The sequence below is a fragment of the Podarcis filfolensis genome, assembly GCF_964270895.1.
Source record: "Podarcis filfolensis genome assembly, chromosome: 1".
In the NCBI taxonomy this organism is placed as follows: Eukaryota; Metazoa; Chordata; class Lepidosauria; order Squamata; family Lacertidae; genus Podarcis; species Podarcis filfolensis.
Genome location: NC_139604.1, coordinates 3687230 through 3707342, shown reverse-complemented (window position 1 = coordinate 3707342; position 20113 = coordinate 3687230). Strand labels below are relative to the sequence as shown.

The 20113-nt window shown below is 41.0% G+C and overlaps 1 protein-coding gene and 1 long non-coding RNA gene across 34 annotated transcripts in view; one reads left to right on the top strand and one right to left on the bottom strand.

Annotated features, from left to right (window-relative positions):
• The window catches only part of LRRFIP1 (LRR binding FLII interacting protein 1), a 105485-nt gene extending 85372 nt beyond the window's left edge, over positions 1-20113 (top strand). For 16 of the 33 annotated variants that reach the window (XM_083626729.1, XM_083626734.1, XM_083626760.1 and 13 more), the window contains 3 exons: positions 658-750; positions 2502-2643; positions 3500-6867. In XM_083626729.1, coding sequence (XP_083482855.1) covers positions 658-750; positions 2502-2643; positions 3500-5505 — 2241 coding nt within the window. In that variant the 3' untranslated portion in view covers positions 5506-6867. Of the gene's footprint in view, positions 1-657; positions 751-2501; positions 2644-3499; positions 6868-12413; positions 12464-14107; positions 14223-15135; positions 15216-17824; positions 17930-19175 lie in introns of those variants that run through there. The other 17 variants (XM_083626761.1, XM_083626745.1, XM_083626742.1 and 14 more) reach the window with 3 other exon arrangements.
• On the bottom strand, positions 15938-17818 carry LOC310743501. The gene is made up of 2 exons (XR_014539054.1): positions 16553-17818; positions 15938-16055 (listed from the first exon to the last, which is right to left on the bottom strand). It is a non-coding gene; the product is annotated as an uncharacterized lncRNA (long non-coding RNA).

Genomic DNA, 20113 nt, shown 5'->3' with positions numbered 1-20113 from the left:
CCTGCCATAAAGTCATTAGCATAAAAAAGAGAAGACCAGGAAACTTGGATAAAACCATAATGTGTGGTGATCAGCTAATGACTTAGAGCAAAGCTTTCCAAACTGTGTCTCAACACATTAGTGTGTCAGCTACAGTGTGTAGGTGTTGTGCAAATGCTCCCACACTCCTCCCATGGCTGGAAAGGGGTTAGCTTACCCTCCAGTTTGCTAGTAAAACTGAATTACTGTGTCGTGAAATGATACATGTCTAAAAATTGTGTCACCAACATGAAAAGTTTGGAAAGCTCTGACTTAAAGCATTTATGAAACCAACGTTTGTTTTACAAAGCAATTTTACAAAGCAAACATGTTTGCATTAGATATCTTACATCCGTCTGCAGTAGTGACATTTTAAAGTACAACTCAGGGTTGTTGAAGCATGGCACATTCTTTCAAGTAGGAGCTACTGATATCTATCAAGGAAGTTTTCATAACTCCCACAAATACTAAAATAAAATTCCTTTTTCTGCTTGCATGGAAATTTAATAATTCTCTGCATATCTGAAACTTGCTTATTCTTATTGCTAATTTTCCTTACCTTTTTATTTCTACATTTTTCCTCCTTCCTGTTCTCCTCTTGTCATTTCCTTATCCTCTGCTTGTTCTTTGGCAACTCAGGCATTAGAGAGGCAGAAAGAGTTCTTTGATTCCATAAGAAGTGAGCGAGATGATCTTAGAGAGGAGGTGATTGTGCTGAAGGAACAATTGAAGGTATGCAGAAACAACAAAAGAAGTGTAAAAAGATTAAGTAATCATTTCTGTGTGCCAAGAAAATAAATGGATTGGGCTTTGAAGCAGTGGTGAGCTAACTGTTTAAATAAGGGTTGGCTAAGTGTGTGAATCTTTCTTACTCTGTTTTATACTCAGGGCTGTCTTAAGTATATGTGGCGCTGGGGTGCAAAGATCCACCTGGTGCACCCCCCCCCCAGGTTGCCCAGTGTTTTTGGGGGGCAGAACATCAAAGTGGTCACAGAGTTGTCAACCTTTTTTTAGGGAGCTGGCACCACACTTATCTCTGCTCAGGAAAAGAAAACAGGGAACATAAGGAGCCTAGTGCAACAAACCAGCCCGAGGCATTGGCATCTGCAACTGAGCAAATCCGGGCGCCTCATGCTGTAAGCAGCGTGCGCTGGGCGGGCCTCTCCATGCCCTTATGCCAATCCCAGGCACGCAGGAGGGCGGAGCCGGATGGCTGCTTCAGCACCTCGCTGGCTCGCTTGCCCCTGAACTCACGGCGCAGAACTGCCCGCAGTAGACGAGCCCGCCACGGCGCTGCAACTGACGGGCAGGCTCTTCCCCAGACTCCAACACTTGGGCCCTGGACTCACTGCCTGGCACCCCTGGGAGCCCTACACTCGGGTGCCCCGCACCTCTGGCGCCTATGGTTAAGATGGCCCTGTTTATATAATTCAGAGCAGTCCAACTTTTCATACAAAGTGGGCTGCAAGAGTACTTTGACACAGAACCCGTGAACCAAACACTGCCTAGTCACGTGGGGAGCGAGGCTAAAATTTGACACACGCACACAGCCCTCACACTGCCTTCTCAAAGCCAGCTAAGTGAGGCATGAGGTTCTGGCAGTGCCCTAGAGCCATCTCAACCCATTCACAGGGCTGGGAGAGTGCCAACCAGGTTTTGAGAAGGAGGCAGGAAGGCTCTCGGATCCTGTCAAAAGTTCAGCGCCTTGCTTAACCCACTTTGGAAAGACAGTGCAGGGGCTGGGGGGTGCCAAATGTTGCTGAGGGCCACCTAAAAAGGCATTGAGGGCCTGTGCACTGTACTGTTCTGTCCAATGCTTGCTGCTACATTTTGGCACTTAGTAAACATTAACATTGGATAAAAGCATGTACTTAGTGCTGTTTTGACAGAAGCCAGAGACCATGCTGCCTCTATAAAGCAAAACAGTATTGTAAACTTATATTGGTAGCACAATTTGTTAGGAACATCTCCCACTCAAACCATATTAAACCAGATTAAAGTCGTGAAGAAATAGACATAGTGGGCTGAGTTGCAGTTGCCTTTTAAGCTAGTGTGATAGAATTGTTGATGTACTGGGTTTGGAAACAATCTTGACTATTTAGGAAATCCGACAACTACAGCAGAAACAGGAGGGCTATGTCAGGGAAATGTCTAGTTTGAACACAAAAGTACAGTTTGTAGATAGCTTTGGTCAGCTCTGGCAAATTGTTTTCATGGGATTACTAGAATGTTAAAATGCTGCTCTGAACTTCTTGGTGAAGGATTTATTTTTACTTTTTTATACAAATCAAGACATCGGTTAATCTAAATACCATATAGCTTTGTTTATCAAGACATTTCTTATATGTTCCAGATGTTCATTATACCCTCATACAGTGTACACACATGCTTTGTACCATGTATGAATTGTGACTTTGTAAGCAAATTTCATGTGCATGGTATTGTAATGTTGTTCTAATGTTTGTTTATTATTTCACTCACAGCGACATGGAATAATACCCAACTCAGAAGTAGCTACCAATGGAGAAACCTCTGGTGATCTAGATAATGATGGACTACAAAGTTCTTCCAATATTGCTCCAGGGTCAACTCATGCCCCGAAGGTAGCTGGGGATGATACATTAGGTAATTTCCTTTTATCAAGATTTTTGATCACCACCTTTGCTAGAATCTGAACAACTAACTAATCACCAGCATGCTGCTTATAAAATCACTTCTATACATTTTATTTTCTGCTTAATGCCAACAATCACTTCAAGCATATTATATTTCTTTTACTTATCTTAAACAGGAGATGTTAAAATAATTCCTTTTCATTCCCCAAGTCCAGGGAAACAAATGCTTTAAAAACATCTAAGCTCTATATGTATGTCTACAAGGTGTGCAGCCACTTTTATTAAGACAGATGTTGAACATGCAACCCTAAGTGTCCTGAGTGACTCAGAAGGTGCTTTGGTTTCCTGCAGTACATGGGGGAAACTTGAAGACTAAAATAGGATTAGGAGCACGTGAAGAGACTGGGGAAGCTACATAGAGTTACTCTTTTTTGCATTGACTTGTGAATGAGAGAGCAAAAAATATATATTTTTAGTACTGTAGTGATAATTTTTAAAAGATGATATTTATGAGGGGTGTGTTTTGGTCCCTAATATTTCTCAGGGTAATAATTTTAGGTCAGAAATAATGGATAGCTGTCAGAAAAATCAAAAGGTATTTTCCTTTGTAAACCTTCAGACTTCAATGGCATTTCCCAATGCAGTGCAGTTGATACCAGGGAAGAAGACACTTTCTGCTGATCAGGCCACTAACTAATTCAATTGCTGCTTTGCCTTCACATAATTGGCAAAAGCTGATCTTTCTTAACCAGTTCTTCTGATTCATTCTCTCTTCTGGGTTTTAAGTGGGGAGGTAAGTGTTTAACGTAACACAGTTAAGTAGTCTCCCTATTTTGGTCCCTTCAACTTTCTTAATGATCTTTTAGGCAGAGCCAAGGAAGTGGAGATGAAAAATGAGATTTTGGAGAATGTGGGGAAAAAAGAAATCTTGCAGAATACTGAGCATGAGGAACACACAGAGGAGACTAAGGAACAGGAAATTGTACAGGAATGTTCAGAGATAAAGACGTTGCATGCTGATGAAAATGCGGAGGCAGAGAAAATCACTGAAGGCAAAGTGGCTTCAACATTGTTATTAAATAGTGGACCTGAGGAACCAGCTAAGAGGCATTCAGAGCATGTTCCAGGAATTGTTTGTTCCCTTGAAAACAGTGGTATAGTTGAATTAAGGGGTGAGGGGGGGTTCCCTGATGATACCATAGAAGTGAAAGAGTCTGATGGAAATGTTGTAAATAAAAGTGATACTGAAGTAGCATGTTCAGGTATGGAGGGTAATGAGCAGATACAGACAGATATAGAAATACTTCCCCAACAGCAAGATAAAGATAAGCAAACACATATTGTAGGTGATGAGGCAGAAGGCGATAATAATGAAGTATTTCAGGAAGCATTGGATTTTGTGAATAACAGCCATGTGGCAACTTCCAGTCAATCAGAATCACCAGAATTGGCAGAAGATTTGCTTCTCAAAGTGCCAAGTGTTGATCCTTATATTGAACAGCCGGAAAGCAAAATTGTTGAGGGACACCTTCTTGAAGGTAGACGCATCAAACTAATTGATAAAGCAGACGGGGATAAAAATGAAACTGGTGGAATTAATGAAGAGAATGAGACGGAACATGCCGTGCAGCAGCAGGCGTGTGAAGTAGCAGCAGAACAAACTGAAATATCTTCTGCATCAGATGAGTCTGAAGAACAAAAACAAGTTGGAATGGAAAAATCTCAGCCCTTATCTTCAAAAGATGAGACATTTGTTGAAGAGGAACAAACTATGCAAGTGATTGGAGCCAGTGAAAAGAATGAAGAAAATCCTGCTATGGAGACTGATCAGAGAGCAGCTTTAGCAGAAGCACTGGATGTACATTTAGATTTTACCATGAAAGAGGTTCATACAGAAGAAACTGCTGCAGATGGTGTGAGTCACAGTGAATGCCAGATCCCCGAGGAAAGGAACTTAGACCATGAGGATGATTCTAAGAAATGTGGGGACATTCAATCAGAATTCATAGATGATGGCAAAACTGTGGCAGACATCCAGATAGCACCTGAAGAAGTTGCTGGTGACAATAATGAAGAAGACTATAAGCCAGCAGAAGGGCAAAGTGTAAATATACAAGGTGAAACTTTTCAGGAATCTGCTGGAACTGCATGTGTAAATATTCAGGGCACTGAAGTAAACAAAGGAAACGAAGAGGACAAGAATCACGAAAAAACAGAAGAAAAGATTCTTGACATTGTGCCAGATACTGAGAAGGCTCCTTGTGTCACCTCACAGAAGACTGAATTGAGTGATCAAGAGAGAAAGCTTGACAATGATGAAGAAGAAGGAGAAGCTGTGGAAGAATATCATGAAGCATTTGATTTTGCAGAGTCTCCATTTGGACAACAGGAAACTACTGAAAGGAATGATAATCTTAATAATGAGCTTGAGACAAATAATCACCAAACGCAAGAGAAAGTTGAGATTACAGAACATGCAGCACAGAATATAATCAAAAAGGACACTGAAATGGAATATAGAGATGCTGAAGAAAATAAAAAAGGTAAAACCTACCAAGCCTTAGCAGATGAGGTCATAAATGAATCCACCATGATTGAAAGTGAAAATACCCAGCAGCAGAAAGGGAAAGAATTGGAAGAAGCTGCATTCTTTCAGACAGATCCTTCTGCTTCCGTGGCCTCAAAGGCACAGTGTGAAATTTTGGAAGACCCAAGCAAAAAGATGTCAGATGAAATCAATATAGATCACATTGCTGAATATACTACAGAGCAGTTGGAAAAACTAAAAAATGATGCGGATGAAAGTGAAGAGGAAGTCCAGGTGGGTAGAAAGGGTAAAGGTAAATCTCGGGAAGATTGTGTCATATCATAACCTCAGAAGTTAGGTCATTATTGCATGTTACAAACCTGCCATCTGGTGATTTCAGAGTAAATATGCTGTTTTAAACAAAAGACGAAAGGAAAAGTTTAAAAGTGAAACTAGATCCATGCTCTAAATACATTTTATACAACTTGTTATCTATATCAATAATGAATGACTATGAACATTTTCTTACCTCTCAGGTTTTAATTACTGTTTATCATAGTAAAACAAAGCTGTTAATCATACTAAATCTGAATTAAGTGCTTTTAATATTTTCACCTACAGTATAATATAGCACTTGATTCCCCCCCCCCCCCGTATTTTAATGAAAGCTAAGATTTGAAGGTTCTTAGAAACTGTCCACCTTTTGTATATACTGTATGCTAACAATTATCATCACCTTTATTTTAGAAGCAAGTTGTTACAAAGCACATCAGCTTCAACATGCTTTCAAATGCTGGTATTTTGCCAGAGGGTGATAAAATGGCACTTTATACAGGCTGCATATCGACACATTCCAAATTAAGGTCACTTCTATTGCCAAAATATAGTTAGGTCAATAACATAGAATTAATGAACAGAAGTTGCAAGTGAAGAATCATTGGTTTGCTGATAGGAATAAGTGTACACTTTAGTCATTTCATATCAAATCAAGCCTTCACTAGACTGGATTCAGAGCAAGTTAGTCACACTTAGATTCCATTAAAATCATTGGTGTTTGAGTTACATTTATTTCAGTAGAACCAAATAAAGTTGACTGATTCTGAATTCAAACCACTTTGTTTAACATGATCTATATATATTATTTTAAAGAAAGTTTTGTTTCTTTTGTGCTTCATTTATATTGTGCTTAGCTTTTTTATCAAGTAACATTTTCTTCAAGTTATATCATATGTTCTATCCTCCCTCCCACCCCAAATTAACATTTTCTTAAATCTAAATCTTAAAGTCTTTCCCCTTCTTCTTTGCTGAAATGTAGGCAAATTTGGATGACTTTGTGAATGCCTTAATAAATGTTATTTAAAACCACAGAACCAAAGGCAACTGTTGTTTTATGCATAAAACTCTATCACACTGCTTTAGAAAAAAATAAATATTTTTTAAAATAATGGCTAAAATGAAAAAGGAAAATTTCTAATTTTTCAGTATGTATCTTATTTCCAAGTTGGACTATTTTTAATGCAGAAATAAACAAATATTTTTGTATTAGACTGTTACAAATAAGATAGGATCAAAGTCTGAATGTTTGTAGCACTGCAACACTCAAAATAGATAATAAATGTATTCAGCTACTAAAGTACAAAAGGAAAAACAAAACATATATCACACACTGAGTTGTATATAGATTGAAATAAACTTTTTATACTCTAAGGTGTTTCTTGTCTCCTGTTTATAAAGTGCTTACAATTCAACTGATACTGCTCATAATTTTTGTTATATAAATTTATTTTTTAAATTATCTAGATGGTACCTAGCTGCTTTTATCTATTTTGTTGCTTTTATTTTAGATGTGGCAGTTCTTAGCAAAAGCAGTGAGTTGTATCTAACAGTGTTGTGCAGCTGATGGTAAAGTGGATCAGGATAATAAGCAATTTTTAGCAGTTCCCCCATTCCCTGTGCAGCCCTCACGCCTGTGCACACCCTGAATCTACTTTGGAAGGTTGGAGACCCTCAAGACCAGTTTTAGGAAGGGGAATACGGGACATTGTTTCTCTCCCCCTTCTTCTGGCAACACCATTGGCTACAACCATGTAACTTCAAACTTTCAAAATTAGTTATGTTCCTCTGAAATAAGGCTTCCAATGAAACACTACAGTGGTCCCTCTGGTTATGAACTTAATTCGTTCCGGAGGCCCGTTCTTAACCCGAAACCGTTCTTAACCTGAGGTGCGCTTTTGCTAATGGGGTTGCCCGCAGGTGATTTCTGTTCTCATCCTGGGGAAAAGTTCTCAACCCGAGGTACTACTTCTGGGTTAGCGGAGTTTGTAACCTGAAGTGTTTGTAACCCGAAGCGTTTGTAACCCGAGGTACTACTGTATTAGAAAACATATTGGACCACAGATTTGGGTACCTAGGACGAGTTCAAAATCAATATGCAAAATGGACACCATTGTGCATTGGTAGCCTCATTTCCAGATCATATCCTTTCCTGCTATGTTTAGCAATGAAGCCTCTCTGTTCTTTCCATTGCTCCCCAGGGCATGCGCTGAGAAGATGCCTGAATTCCGGGGTAAAGAGTGATGACTACTTGGGCACCAGGCAAAGCCAGAGCTACTAATCAGAGGTGCAGAACTGGTATCTGCCAGTGAGCCAGATCCCTCAGCCCAGTCTAACATTGCCAGGTGGATGGGATCCAAACCACTGCCTCTCCAGAGAGACGAATGTCTGTTTGGAGGAAGGGAGTTGAGTCCACTTCCTCCAAACAGAGAAAACCCACAGTTTTCAACAAGGAAGTCCCTAGTTAGCTGATCCCGGTGGGGCTCCCTGTCAGTGCCAGTCAGCTAACTGGTGCTGACAGCGAGCCCCACTCACAAACTAAAGCTCACTTTAGTTTCCCAGTGGTTCCTTTGTAGCTTCATCCATCCCTGACATCACCTATGGGCCTGGTTTGTGAGGTGCTTCCTCACTGGACAAATTGGAGATCTGGACTGGGTTTGAATAGGCCTTCCGGCTGAAGGTCCCCCACCGCTCCTGTTCAAGTGTCATATGGACAAATGGCTCTAAAGTTGCAATCATTTATTACATAATTAGAGTTGAGGCATATTGACAATTGAATTGCAACTGTTAATATGAGAATTTGCTTTGGAGTGCCAGTTGGTAAGCTCAGTGCTGTTTTATCCCCCAATATACCTCATTCTATACCTCACAGAATCGTAGAGTTGGAAGGGAACCCAAGGGTCATCTAGGCCAACCCCCCGCAATGCAGGAATCTCAGCTAAAGCATCCATGGCTGGATCTAGACACATCAAAGAAGCGTTTCAGTTAAATGCAATGTAAATTTAAACAGAGAAAACAGGTAGATAAAAGTGGGACTTCACAGCGCCATCTGGTGGCACAATGTTATATCGCATATACAACGCATATAAATTGCTTTTTCTTTACCAATTTAGCTGAGTCCCATGACAGATGGCTTTCCAGCCTCTGCTTACAAACCTCCGAGGAAGGAGAGTCCACCACTTCCAAAGGGAGTCCATTCCACTGTTGAACAGCTCTTACTATCATGTTTAATTGGAATCTCCTTTCTTGTAGCTTGAAGCCACTGGCACAAGTCCTCCCCTCCAGAGCAGGAGAAAACAAGCTGTTCCCTCTTCCATGTGACAGTCCTTGATATATTTGACGGTGGCTATCATATCTCCTATCATTCTCCTCTTTTCCAAGCTAAACATACCGAGCTCCTTCAATTGTTCCTCATAAGGCTTGGTTTCCAGACCCTTGATCATCTTGGTTGCCCTCCTCTGCACATGTTCCAGCTTGTCAACATCCTCCTTAAACTGTGGTGTCCAGAATTGGACACCATATTCCAGGTGTGGTCTAACCAAGGCAGAATAGATTGGGACTATTACTTCCCTTGATCTGGACACTAGACTTCTGTTGATGCAGCCTAGAATAGCATTAGCATTTTTGTTGCTGCATCACACTGTTGACTTATGTTACTGCTAGTAAGCCAGGTGCCCCCCATCTTATATTTGTGCATCTGGTTCCTCCTGCCTAAGTGCAGAACCTTACATTTGTCCGTATTGAAATTCATTTTGTGATCTTGCGCCCAGTTTACCAATCTGTTAAGGTCACCTTGAATCCCGATTCTGTCTTCTGTGGCTTTTGCTTCCCCTCCCAGTTTGATGTCATGTGCAAATTTGATACAAATTTCAACCAGTCATATATGAACTAAAAATGTGTTTATTAACAATATTCAAGAAATTGTTTTGTGAAATATTATTTATTGCTTTGGTGCTCTGAGATCGTTTTCTGTAAAATAGCCCCCTTATGTCTTGATTTGTCTTCTCTACACAATTGTAAATGGGTCTATATGGGCAGGAGTAGAGGGAGGTGAAAGGTGGTAGTATCCCTACTGTTTTCTTAAGATGTGCCATACAGTAGCATAATGTAGGGTTGCCATATGTCCGGTTTTCCCCAGACATGTATTTAATTCAAAGGGTGAAATCACCATCTGGGGGAATTTTTTAAAAATCAGCAAAATGTCTGAGGTTTTGCAAACAGAACCAGGAAGTGTATGTGTGTGTGTGTGTGTGTGTGTGTGTGTGTGTGTGTGTCACTCTTTTCTTTTCCCCATATCTGTGGACACACCTACTCTGTACAAAGACTTGCTTTGCGAGCAGAGCCAGGAAGTGTGCATGCAAGGATCCCTCAAAGATCCCTTTCCTGTCTCTATGGGGTGCCCCCATGGTGCCTGCTGGGATGGGGCAAATCAGCTGATGAATGGCTCTCCTGCCAGGTCGGGGAAAGCCCCCCCCCTTCTGGTTTCATTTCACTACTTTTGGCCATTGGATGATTTTAAGGTAGAGGAAAGGCAGGAGGTCTCCCTGGTGAGTTGCATCTGGGGCAGGAAAAGATTCTGCAGCTGTTTTGGAGGCGGTGCTTCAGGATGAGTGGTGGGAAATCCTTCCCCCGCCTGTTTAGAACAACTCTCTCTCCCTCCCCCCTTAATGAACCTGCCCTACAGTGGGGCCGGCGTGGCTTCTACACCCTGTTGCTTCTGCGGGGAGGGCTCATGCCTCGCTCAGCGGCTGGATTTGACAGGTCCGACAGTTTGCAAAAACTCCTCCTGCTGTGATCAGCTCCCCTCCCCCAGCCTCTCAGAACCAAGAAGGTCATGAAAAGGGCGGAGGAGAGACTGGCTGCACACAGGCTCAGTCTCCAGATGCTTGGGGAAAGCCCTGGAGAGGAGGAAACACAGACAGCTGCAGGGAGGCAGTGACCTTTAGTCTTGGCAACTGAGTTCATGGAGTAAGACCCACAGGGAATGAGCTCCCGTGCTCATTAGGCCCGACACTCAGCCAAGTCTGTGGAAATCATGTTTTTGCTAATAAAGAGTTAGCTCCAACTTTGAACTGTGTGATTTACTGACCGGCATGCTCTGTGGCAACCAAGTGGGTGGGACTCGGAACATGCTAGGTACTTAAAAGAGCATCAGCCCATGACACAAATTTCCCCATGCTGATTTGAAGGCAATTTAAGTTATCTGAGCAAACTACGATCGGTGCCTGGAAACTCACCAGCACTATACTCGGCAGCAAACCCAGCAACCTTATAAGCAAAGTTTTAAAAAATCTAAAACAAAATAAGAAAGATGGGGAGAAAGGGCAGGAAACCAGGGGCCTAGTACAAAAGACTCAGGGCTCAGACCTATTGAGGCACCCAAAGCTGCAACAGATTTCATGGGAAAATGCCACATCACTGACCTTGTCCAGGTAGTTCAGACAAAGTGTCCAGCTGCAATGGATCACATCACAGAAAAGTGACTCCCACGTGGTTCTAGCTGTATTGTATTCAATAAATATCTAACTGAAATGATGCTATTGGTTGTGCCTAATCGCTTTTCAGTCCATATAGATGTTCCACCATTATATGCCTGGGTCAGCAAAGCAGCCTGAAGCCAACAGCAATGCTTTAGTACTGAAATTACCTTCTTTGCAATGTTTCCCATTTATAAAATTGACATTTACCTGAAGCTACAGTCATTCAAGCTGTAGTTTTCTGTGCTACAAATTTTATTCTGTATTCCACACCTACTAATGAAATTTGTCCTGAATGAAAATGATAGGGGCTCAGGCCTTCAGTCTTCAAAGCTTGTATACGTAACATAATAGGAATGCTCTGTATTTGTTCAGATGTACAGAGTGAAAGACATAAATATGCAGACTGAGTTGCTCTGCTAAAGTGAAATTCCTTGTACTATGGAGCTTTCAACCACATCCCTTTGGTGCTGAGTGTAATCACTGATTTCTAGGAAAATGTGTTGGAAGATCCATGCACCCAGCACCTCTTATTTTATGAAGAACAACCTTCCCATGCAATGCCCAATAAATTGAAAGTTCTCAAAAGTAACTTGAAGTGTGGTGCAAAGTGGCATGGGAAAGGTAATCTTACATTTTATCTTATTGTATATATTCAGGTTTCAAATACAGAAAGTATAAAGATTCTTGGAGCACTTCAATTATTTTTGAGAATGTTACAGTTTTATATGGAGAATAAAACACATGCTTGTGTCAGCATCTTCGACTGTTAATCATTTTTGCAAGAATACACTACATAGCCTTCCCCAACCTGGTGCTCTTTAGATATTCCCCATTAGCCCCAGCCAGCAGGGCACCAAAAGGGTGAAGGTGGCAGAAGCAAAATGTTTGGGGTGAGTGGCTCTTCTCCTGGATTTGAGAGATGCACACGGAAATAGTTCTTAATCTGGAAACATCCAAAGCCACCCCATTCAACACACACACACACACACACACACACACACACACACACACACCACCAATGACAAATTATAAAGAGGAGTGCTTTAAAAAAAGAAAAGATGTGTACCTCATTGTGATAGTGTGTTGCTGTCTTCCTAATGCTGCTGCACTGTAAAGATTTGTGAGATTTTTGTATTCCAGGGTTTGACCCTAGAATCCTTGCATGCTAACCTACAGTAGAAGATTAGCTGCTTTGCATGCACCTGGCTGCTTCTACTGAAGTGACAAGCATGCTTTGTGAGACTGGCATAACCTCCCTTGGCTGAAACCCCTTCCCAGTCCTGTTTGTGACCTCATTTACCGTGGTACGTGCATAACTATCTTTTATCATTAGTTCCACTAACCTTCATCACCATTCTTTCTTTTTCAAATTTAATACATACTTTCATCTTTCACTTAACAATATCAACAGAGTGCTTCACTTCTCTTTTTTTCTTGTAGACATTAGATTGAAAAAACTTGTTGATGAGCGAGAATATTTACTTGAACAGGTAATCAAAAGTTTAATACTTCCTCTGTATTAGTCTCTTCGGCTGTTGCCAGTTGTTTCCCTACAGGTCAGAGCTGATTGACAAGGTCAAAGTTTTCATGTGATAATTTGCATTGCCTGAGCCAAATTAGAACAAGACTTTGGGCCACTTCACAGAAAAGAATTTTGCACTTGAGTGTGATCAAGTGCAAATGCATATACATTAAGTGTGCACGTGTGTGCGTGCGTGCGCGCGTGTGCATTGAGAGAGAGGGGGTGCTTGTTGATTTTTAAAAGAAATGCAATCGGATATTGAGGAGAGGTTGGGCTCCCTATAAGGGGAAAAACCCTTCAAAACGTGTGTGTGCTTCACATCTCATATAGTGCTTGGGTATTCCGTGTACTCACACCTGAGCACAAAAATATCTAAATGAACCCGCCCTATCTTACCACTTGGTATTTTCACTTTTCATTGCGTTCTTTAGCTCCAGGGCAGAACAGTACAGTGGTACCTTGGTTTAAGAACAGTCCTGTTTAAGAATGATTCGTTTTATGTACTCCGCAAAACTGGAAGTAGTGTCCTGGTTTGCAAACTTTACCTTGGTCTACGAACAGAATCCGAACGGTGGAAGGGCACCAGTGGTGGGAGGCCTCATTGGGGAAAGCGCACCTTGGTTCAAGAACGGTTTTGGTTTAAGAATGGACTTCCGGAACGTATTAAGTTCGTAAACCGAGGTACCACTGTAATGTTAAATTAAAAAAGGTAAAGGCAAAGGACCCCTGACAGTTAAGTCCAGTCCCGGACAACTCTGGGGTTGCACGCTCATCTCACTTTACTGGTCGAGGGAGCCAACATTTGTCCACAGACAGTTTTTCCGGGTCATGTGGCCAGCATGACTAAGCCGCTTCTGGCAAAACCAGAGCAGCGTACGGAAACGCTGTTTACCTTTCTGCCAGAGCGGTACCTATTTATCTACTTGCACTTTGACGTGCTTTCGAACTGCAAGGTAGGCAGGAGCAGGGACCAAACAATGGGAGCTCACCCCGTCACGGGGATTCAAACCGCTGACCTTCTGATTGGCAAGCCCTAGGCTCTGTGGTTTAACCCACAGCACCACCCGCGTCCCTCGTAATGTTAAGTACATTAGTAGAAAGCTGTGTCCTCACTGGCACGCTGTTTGGAAGAAGCGGGGCGGGGGGTGATTTGCAGCTACGCACCCTCCCCTATCTGGCCCCTTGTACAAAGCCGTCTGCCATATCGACTTGTACATTTTTTAAAAAAGTGTTCTGTGTAATCATAATAATACAATCCAGGTAGCTAATGTGATAATATTTTGGCTTCTCCAAAATGTTCACTTTAATTTTTAAAAAGAGCAAGATTTTTAGCTGTTATGGTTGTTTGAGAAAACGCTGGCAGTGTCTGCAGCTTCTGTTTCCTGCATGACTTATAGCCTCTTCTGTCCCTGACTTTGTCTGTAACGTCTCCTCTTACTGTCACATCACTCCTTACAAAAATAACTTCAGATGCTACGGAACACGAATATCAGTTCAAATAATGCAATCTGAGTACGTTTGTTGGGAAATGCAGGATATTTGTAATTCTAATTATTCTGTTCACGTATTGTTCGTGTGCCAGTAAGTTGATTAAATTATTTGTGGTTTTCAGGTTAAAAAATTAAAAGTACAACTGGAAGAAAAGCAGAACAGTAACGTGGAGAATTTACATTTAGAAGATGGAGTCATAGAAAATGGCACAGAGATGCATGCGATTGAGCTCCAAAGTAAGATGTATTCCCGCATTGTAGATTCTGTATTCAGCTCTTCAGTGACAAAACTAATTTTATCCATTTACATAATCATACCAAATATAATTGAATAGGTTTCATTATTAAGGTTAGTGGCAGCTTGCCCACCTGCTTTCCCTGCATGTTTACCCACTTTGCTTCATGCAGAGGTGTAGCTGCTTCTCCCCTGAATACTTATTTCCTGAGAAAACCAGTTGGAAGCTGTGCCAAGTGATGGGGCCCCGACTGTAGCGTGGAACTGAATGCATTCAACAGATGTGGGCAAGAGTAGGTTCTGTAGACTAATAGGTTTACACATGGTCTGGTCAAAGGTGGTCAATATGTGCTTTCCAACTTGGAAGGATTGTAGAAATTAAGGAGGAGTTTTTGTTTAGTTGCCAGCAATGAGTAGTCACTGTACTGCACTGAACTGCAACCCCCCCCCAAACTTTTGGGGTGGCTTACAACCCCCCCCAAACTTTTGGGGTGGCTTACAAATGTCATTAGAAAGTGGCGAGGAACAAAACTCAGCCACTGTTTCTTAGTTAAAGAGTCCTTCTAATGGCCAGCTGAGATATAAAGGAATAAAAAAATGTATTGTCTGCTAACAGAGCTGGCAGAGATGCCCTACAGTCCATTTCTCTCCCCTATTGCTTGATCAAATGGTTGCTGTAGATGACAGTTGAGAGGTTTTTGCTTCTAGGATAATGAGTGGACATTACCAGAGATCCCATGGGCATAAAGGTAGTTTGGTGCATTTTTCATGAGGTTATCATTGTAAAAATGGCATCTGAACAGCCCTATACAACACTCTAAATAAATTGCAGTATATTTTAATGCCCCTAGATACTGTGGGAATATTTTTCAGAGTTGTTTTAATGGGTGACACATTTTTTAAAAATGTCTTTAGGAGATGCAAATAGACAAATCAGTGACCTCAAATTTAAGCTTGCAAAGTCTGAACAAGAGATTACAGCACTGGAACAAAATGTAAGTTTGTGATATGTTTATATCTCTCTTGAGGTGTACTTTCTTATCTAAAAATGTTGGGAAGGGATACCCAGGCAGTGATACCGAGTGCATGTGCTTCAATGCAAATTCCTGTGAAATAAGTGGAAGTTGTTTATATTTCAGTTCTAAACATATTGGAATGTAAATGAGTAATTGTTTGTGGTGGGTTGCCATGTTGCTGGCGATGACTATGTGGAGCATAAAGAACTAAGAGGGCAAGAAGGCATTTGAGTCAGAAGGCTTTTTGATAGCATAATGGTCTTGAGTTGCTTACAAAAATAACACTGTAGAAATAATTGGTTCAGAGTATCAGTCATGCAGATACATAGCTGGTATTGAACAGTTTGTTTTAAGTAGTACTGTCATGTAATTTTCTTTTTAGAAATTTCCATCCCCAGCCAGTTTATAAGCTAATGCATACATATCCAGTTCTGTAAAGAATTAGCAATCTGTGAGCCTTCTTAGTCAATTCCTCTAAACACCTGCCTCTGTGCCTGTGTGTACTTTGAGATAATCATTTGATGCTCTTCCCTGGGTTCCCACACCATCTGAAATACAGCAGATGGTGACTGGGGAATGGGCCTTTTCCGTGGCAGTGCTCCCCTTCCCCCCAAAGTACTTGGGGCATACTCTGATTTGTCTTTCTGGCCACAGGCAAATGCTATCTTATTTTAGTTATTATTTATATTCGTTTATCAAAATATTTATATACCACTGTATCAGAAAAATGCATCACAGTTGTTTTCAGCAGTATAAGACATAAAGCCAAACAGTAAAATCATAAAAAATTAAAAGCAAGTAGAAATTAAAAACAAACACCTGGCAGAATTGACTGGCAGAATCCGTGACCAGGGAGAAGAATCGGCAGAAGAAGAATGGAAGAAATTCAAAGACTATTTGCAAAAATATTGTAATATTAAGGAACACTGAGTGATGTTGGATTGAAATTAAGGGGTTATTAGCTGTAATGATACAAAAGAATATGAAAAAATAGTTTTGTTTTGTTTTGTTTTTTGTACATAAGTAAAAGTATAAGTTACAATAATTTAAGAAGATGGATTGAAAATAAGGTTTATAGCTGTAATGCTATGAGATAAGGATTTGCTGGATGAATAATTTGAACTGGAATACAAGAAGGGGAGGTATGAGGAGGTCAAGGAAATATGTTATTGGAAAATATGACATGAAATTTATGTGTTTTTAATATTTTTTCTTTTTAATCTTTTTTTCCTCTTTTTTCTCTTTCTTTTTGATTTGTATAAAATGGAAAATCTCGATAAATATCTTAAAAAAAAAAAAAAATTAAAAACAAACACCAATACAGTGGTACCTCGGGTTACATACGCTTCAGGTTACAGACTCCGCTAACCCAGAAATATTACCTCGGGTTAAGAACTTTGCTTCAGGATGAGAACAGAAATCGCATGGTGGCAGCGGGAGCCCCATTAGCTAAAGTGGTGCTTCAGGTTAAGAACAGTTTCAGGTTAAGAACAGACCTCCCGACCGAATTAAGTTCTTAACCCGAGGTACCACTGTAGACCGTTGTGGGGGTGTCCTGTTAATTACCTGCGTCAGCCTGGTGGAATAAAAAAGTTTTCAGTAGGCCTTTAAAAGTTAGCACTGAAGGCACCCACTGAATTGGTAGGGTGTGTCAAGGACACTAAAGGCTCGGTTTCCCATTTTTGCCAAATGCGCCTCACCTAGCTCCCTTTTAACTTTTAAACTTAAAAAGAAACCCAACATGGCTTGAATACAGGGGCGCTGACTTGCCCCCCATTTTAGGGCGGCACAGGCATCGGGGGGAGGCGGCAAAGTGTGGCCCTGGCCTCCTCCCCGCAGCCTATGCCGGACGCATGGAGGGCCATCTTTGCTCTTGCTCGTCCCAACCCCCTCCCGGCTCCTGGGTGGGGTCTGGGGTATGTGGAGGGCACCCGGCGATGCCAGCCCCCTCCATAGTGGGAGGGCTGGGCCCCCTGATTCAATATATTCAGAGGACTGGAGCCCCTTGCGCCCCCCATTCCCACCACTGGTGCTGAAATATATTTATGCTTTTCCTATACATTTGCTGCTTTCAGCTTATTTTTATTTACTTTATTGTGGTTCTTAATATTATAGTGCCAGAAAACCCTGCATTTTGGAAGAGTGGGATATAAATCTTAACAGTGAATAAAAATGAAGACATTATAAACAAGCTGTGGAGCCAATATTTAATCTAATTGCTATAAATAAAAAAATATTTCCAGGCAAGCTAGACGGAACAACTGTAGTCGTTATGGCTGAGGAGCAGGTGGAATCTGTTTTTACCCATTCAGTCCCTGCTGTTTAGGGCTTTCATTTTCATCACGGCTGTAATCTTGGTTACCATCTTGCTGCACTTTCACTTGCACTAAAAAAGGGAAAGCCAGGGTCATCTGGCGAAGGGTTTGGACAAGTCAGGTGAGGAGAAGATTGATCGGACATCTGTTACTTATTTCGTCTTCTGGCGATTCCTCAACTGGGTGTTAGCTATTGAACTGCCAAAGGGAAAATATGATTGACAGAAATATTTTGTTTGACATAATCTTAATAGTGGGATTCTATCATATTAGGTAATACGGCTGGAAGGTCAAGTTGTTCGCTATAAAACAGCTGCGGAAAATGCTGAAAAAACAGAGGACGAATTGAAAGCGGAGAAACGTAAACTCCAAAGAGAGGTAATTCTTGCTACTAAATCACTTCAAATAAGATATTCGGCACCAAAAGTTTGTACTGGGAATTTTTATTGAAGTGTCCCTGACTAGAATGAAAGCAAATTTATAAATTTTTAAGGTAGGGATAAAATCTCCAAACTTCATGTATTCTAAGCTAAAAAATAAATGCAAATAATGTTCCGTAATCAAATGCTTAAGACTGATTTGAGTTGTGCAGCACTATGCTATGGTACTGCTCAACTCAAATCATTCTTAACCATTTGATTACTGAAGATTATTTGCACCTGCAGGGGGGATTTTAAAGCAGTGATAAACTTATAAAAGACCTCTCCCTTACATCAGGTGCTTCTAATCTAAGCTCATTACATACAGTGAAGATACCAGGTAGCCTGACATCTGGCTTTGATAGGGGATCAAATACTTATTTCACTCATTATAATCCACATCCATCTCTGACTTTTGTCTTCTGGGTTTCTGGGGGTTTTCCTGTTGTTATTCTGTCTCTCACAGCTACAATAAACATACCATTAAAATTATGGACTGGTCATTTTTTCGTCAGAGGGCAAATGGGCAAATTTAGCAGGGGATCAAATACTTTTTCCCCTTACTGTACATGGGGGGAATCATAGGTCAGTGTCAGAGCACCTGTTTTGCATGAAGGTAGTCCCAAATGCAATCCCTGGCATCTCCAGTTTAAAAGGGTCAAGTTGCAGGTGATGGGAAAGCTGCTGGCTGTCAGAGTAGGGAATGCTGAGCAGGTTGCCTCCATGGTCTCCAAAGAAGGGAGCTTCATGTGTTCATATATGTTCAGTTATTGTTTACTTCCTGTTTCTTTTTATTGACAAGATTAGCGTAGGTCACTTGACAACCCATTGAACTAGGATCTAGAATACATTGGCTTCACCATGCGTTTACCAAAGAGGCTGAGTAAATCCACCGTGTCTTCAGCCTTAGTGGTTGTTTCTGGTCTCTGTGGTCACACATACAGGATCTGTGCCTGTGCAAAGCAAGCTGTCAAAAAGTAAGAGGTTTACAAGACATCTCCAGAAGTTTCCAAGATGTTCCTCTTGCAGGCATAGATCCCATGTGTGTGACGGCAGAGAAGACCCCACGAAGAACATCAGTTTACAGGTAAGCAATCTGTCTTTACTGATCTTTAAAATCTGAATAAATAATGGTTAGTGAATGACTGAGAGAATGATACTACTTCTTGTTCCTGGCTTTCAGTCTGGTTTCTTTTTTATTTCAGCTTCGTTCAGCATTAGACAAAATGGAAGAACTTGAAGTAAGCAATGGTCATCTAGTTAAACGGTTAGAGAAGATGAAAGCCAATCGAAGTGCTTTACTTTCCCAGCAATAGATGCCAGCTTTTGTGGGAGACTTCTTGACTGACGACAGTGCTGCAAAGGCTTGTGTCTATAACTGTTTGGGATGCTTTGTTTCATGCCTTCTGAAAGCAACAAAAATCCAAACACATGAACCCATTTGCCATGTGCCACCATACTGAGGTTCCGCCTACGCAGATTCAAACCTGATGCATTATATGCATAAAATTAGCTGCTCCAAATGCCTGTCTTTGTAGGTGCCCTCCTACACTATATTCTTGAAGTGCATGCAGTACAGTACCTGTATGCCGTCTAACAAGCACACTGGGCATCCTGCCAGCAGTTCAGCCTGAAAGGCATAGCAGCTGGCTGTTGACATCTTGAAAATGACATGGAACGTAAGAAAGATTAAGTGGCAACTTGAATTTTCTTTATTTCTGAAAATCAATGGGGAAGATGACAGACTTTCGCACAGACGATCACACTTCCCTTTGTGGCAGTGTCTGCAACTACAGCAACAGCGATAGTGTTTTCATAGCAGTCTTCATTTACAAAACACTGTGGAACCACAAGCCATTACAAAGCAAAACTCCTTCAATGGAAATCATGAAAGAAGATGGTCTTGGAAGCAAAAGTGACCTTAAATGACTTTGCCAATAAAAATAGAGGTTATGGAGGGATTTTTGCACCTGTTCAATCATAAGACTATTTTATTTCAGGGTCAATAGGCAATAGCTTCACTTTAAAAAAGCTACAGCTTTTATTTGTATTTAATCTCAGTATTTGGAATCTAAGTAAATTACTTCTTTTAAAGGATGTAATCTTGCAAAAAAAATAAAACTGCAAACCCGTGTTTTAAAAA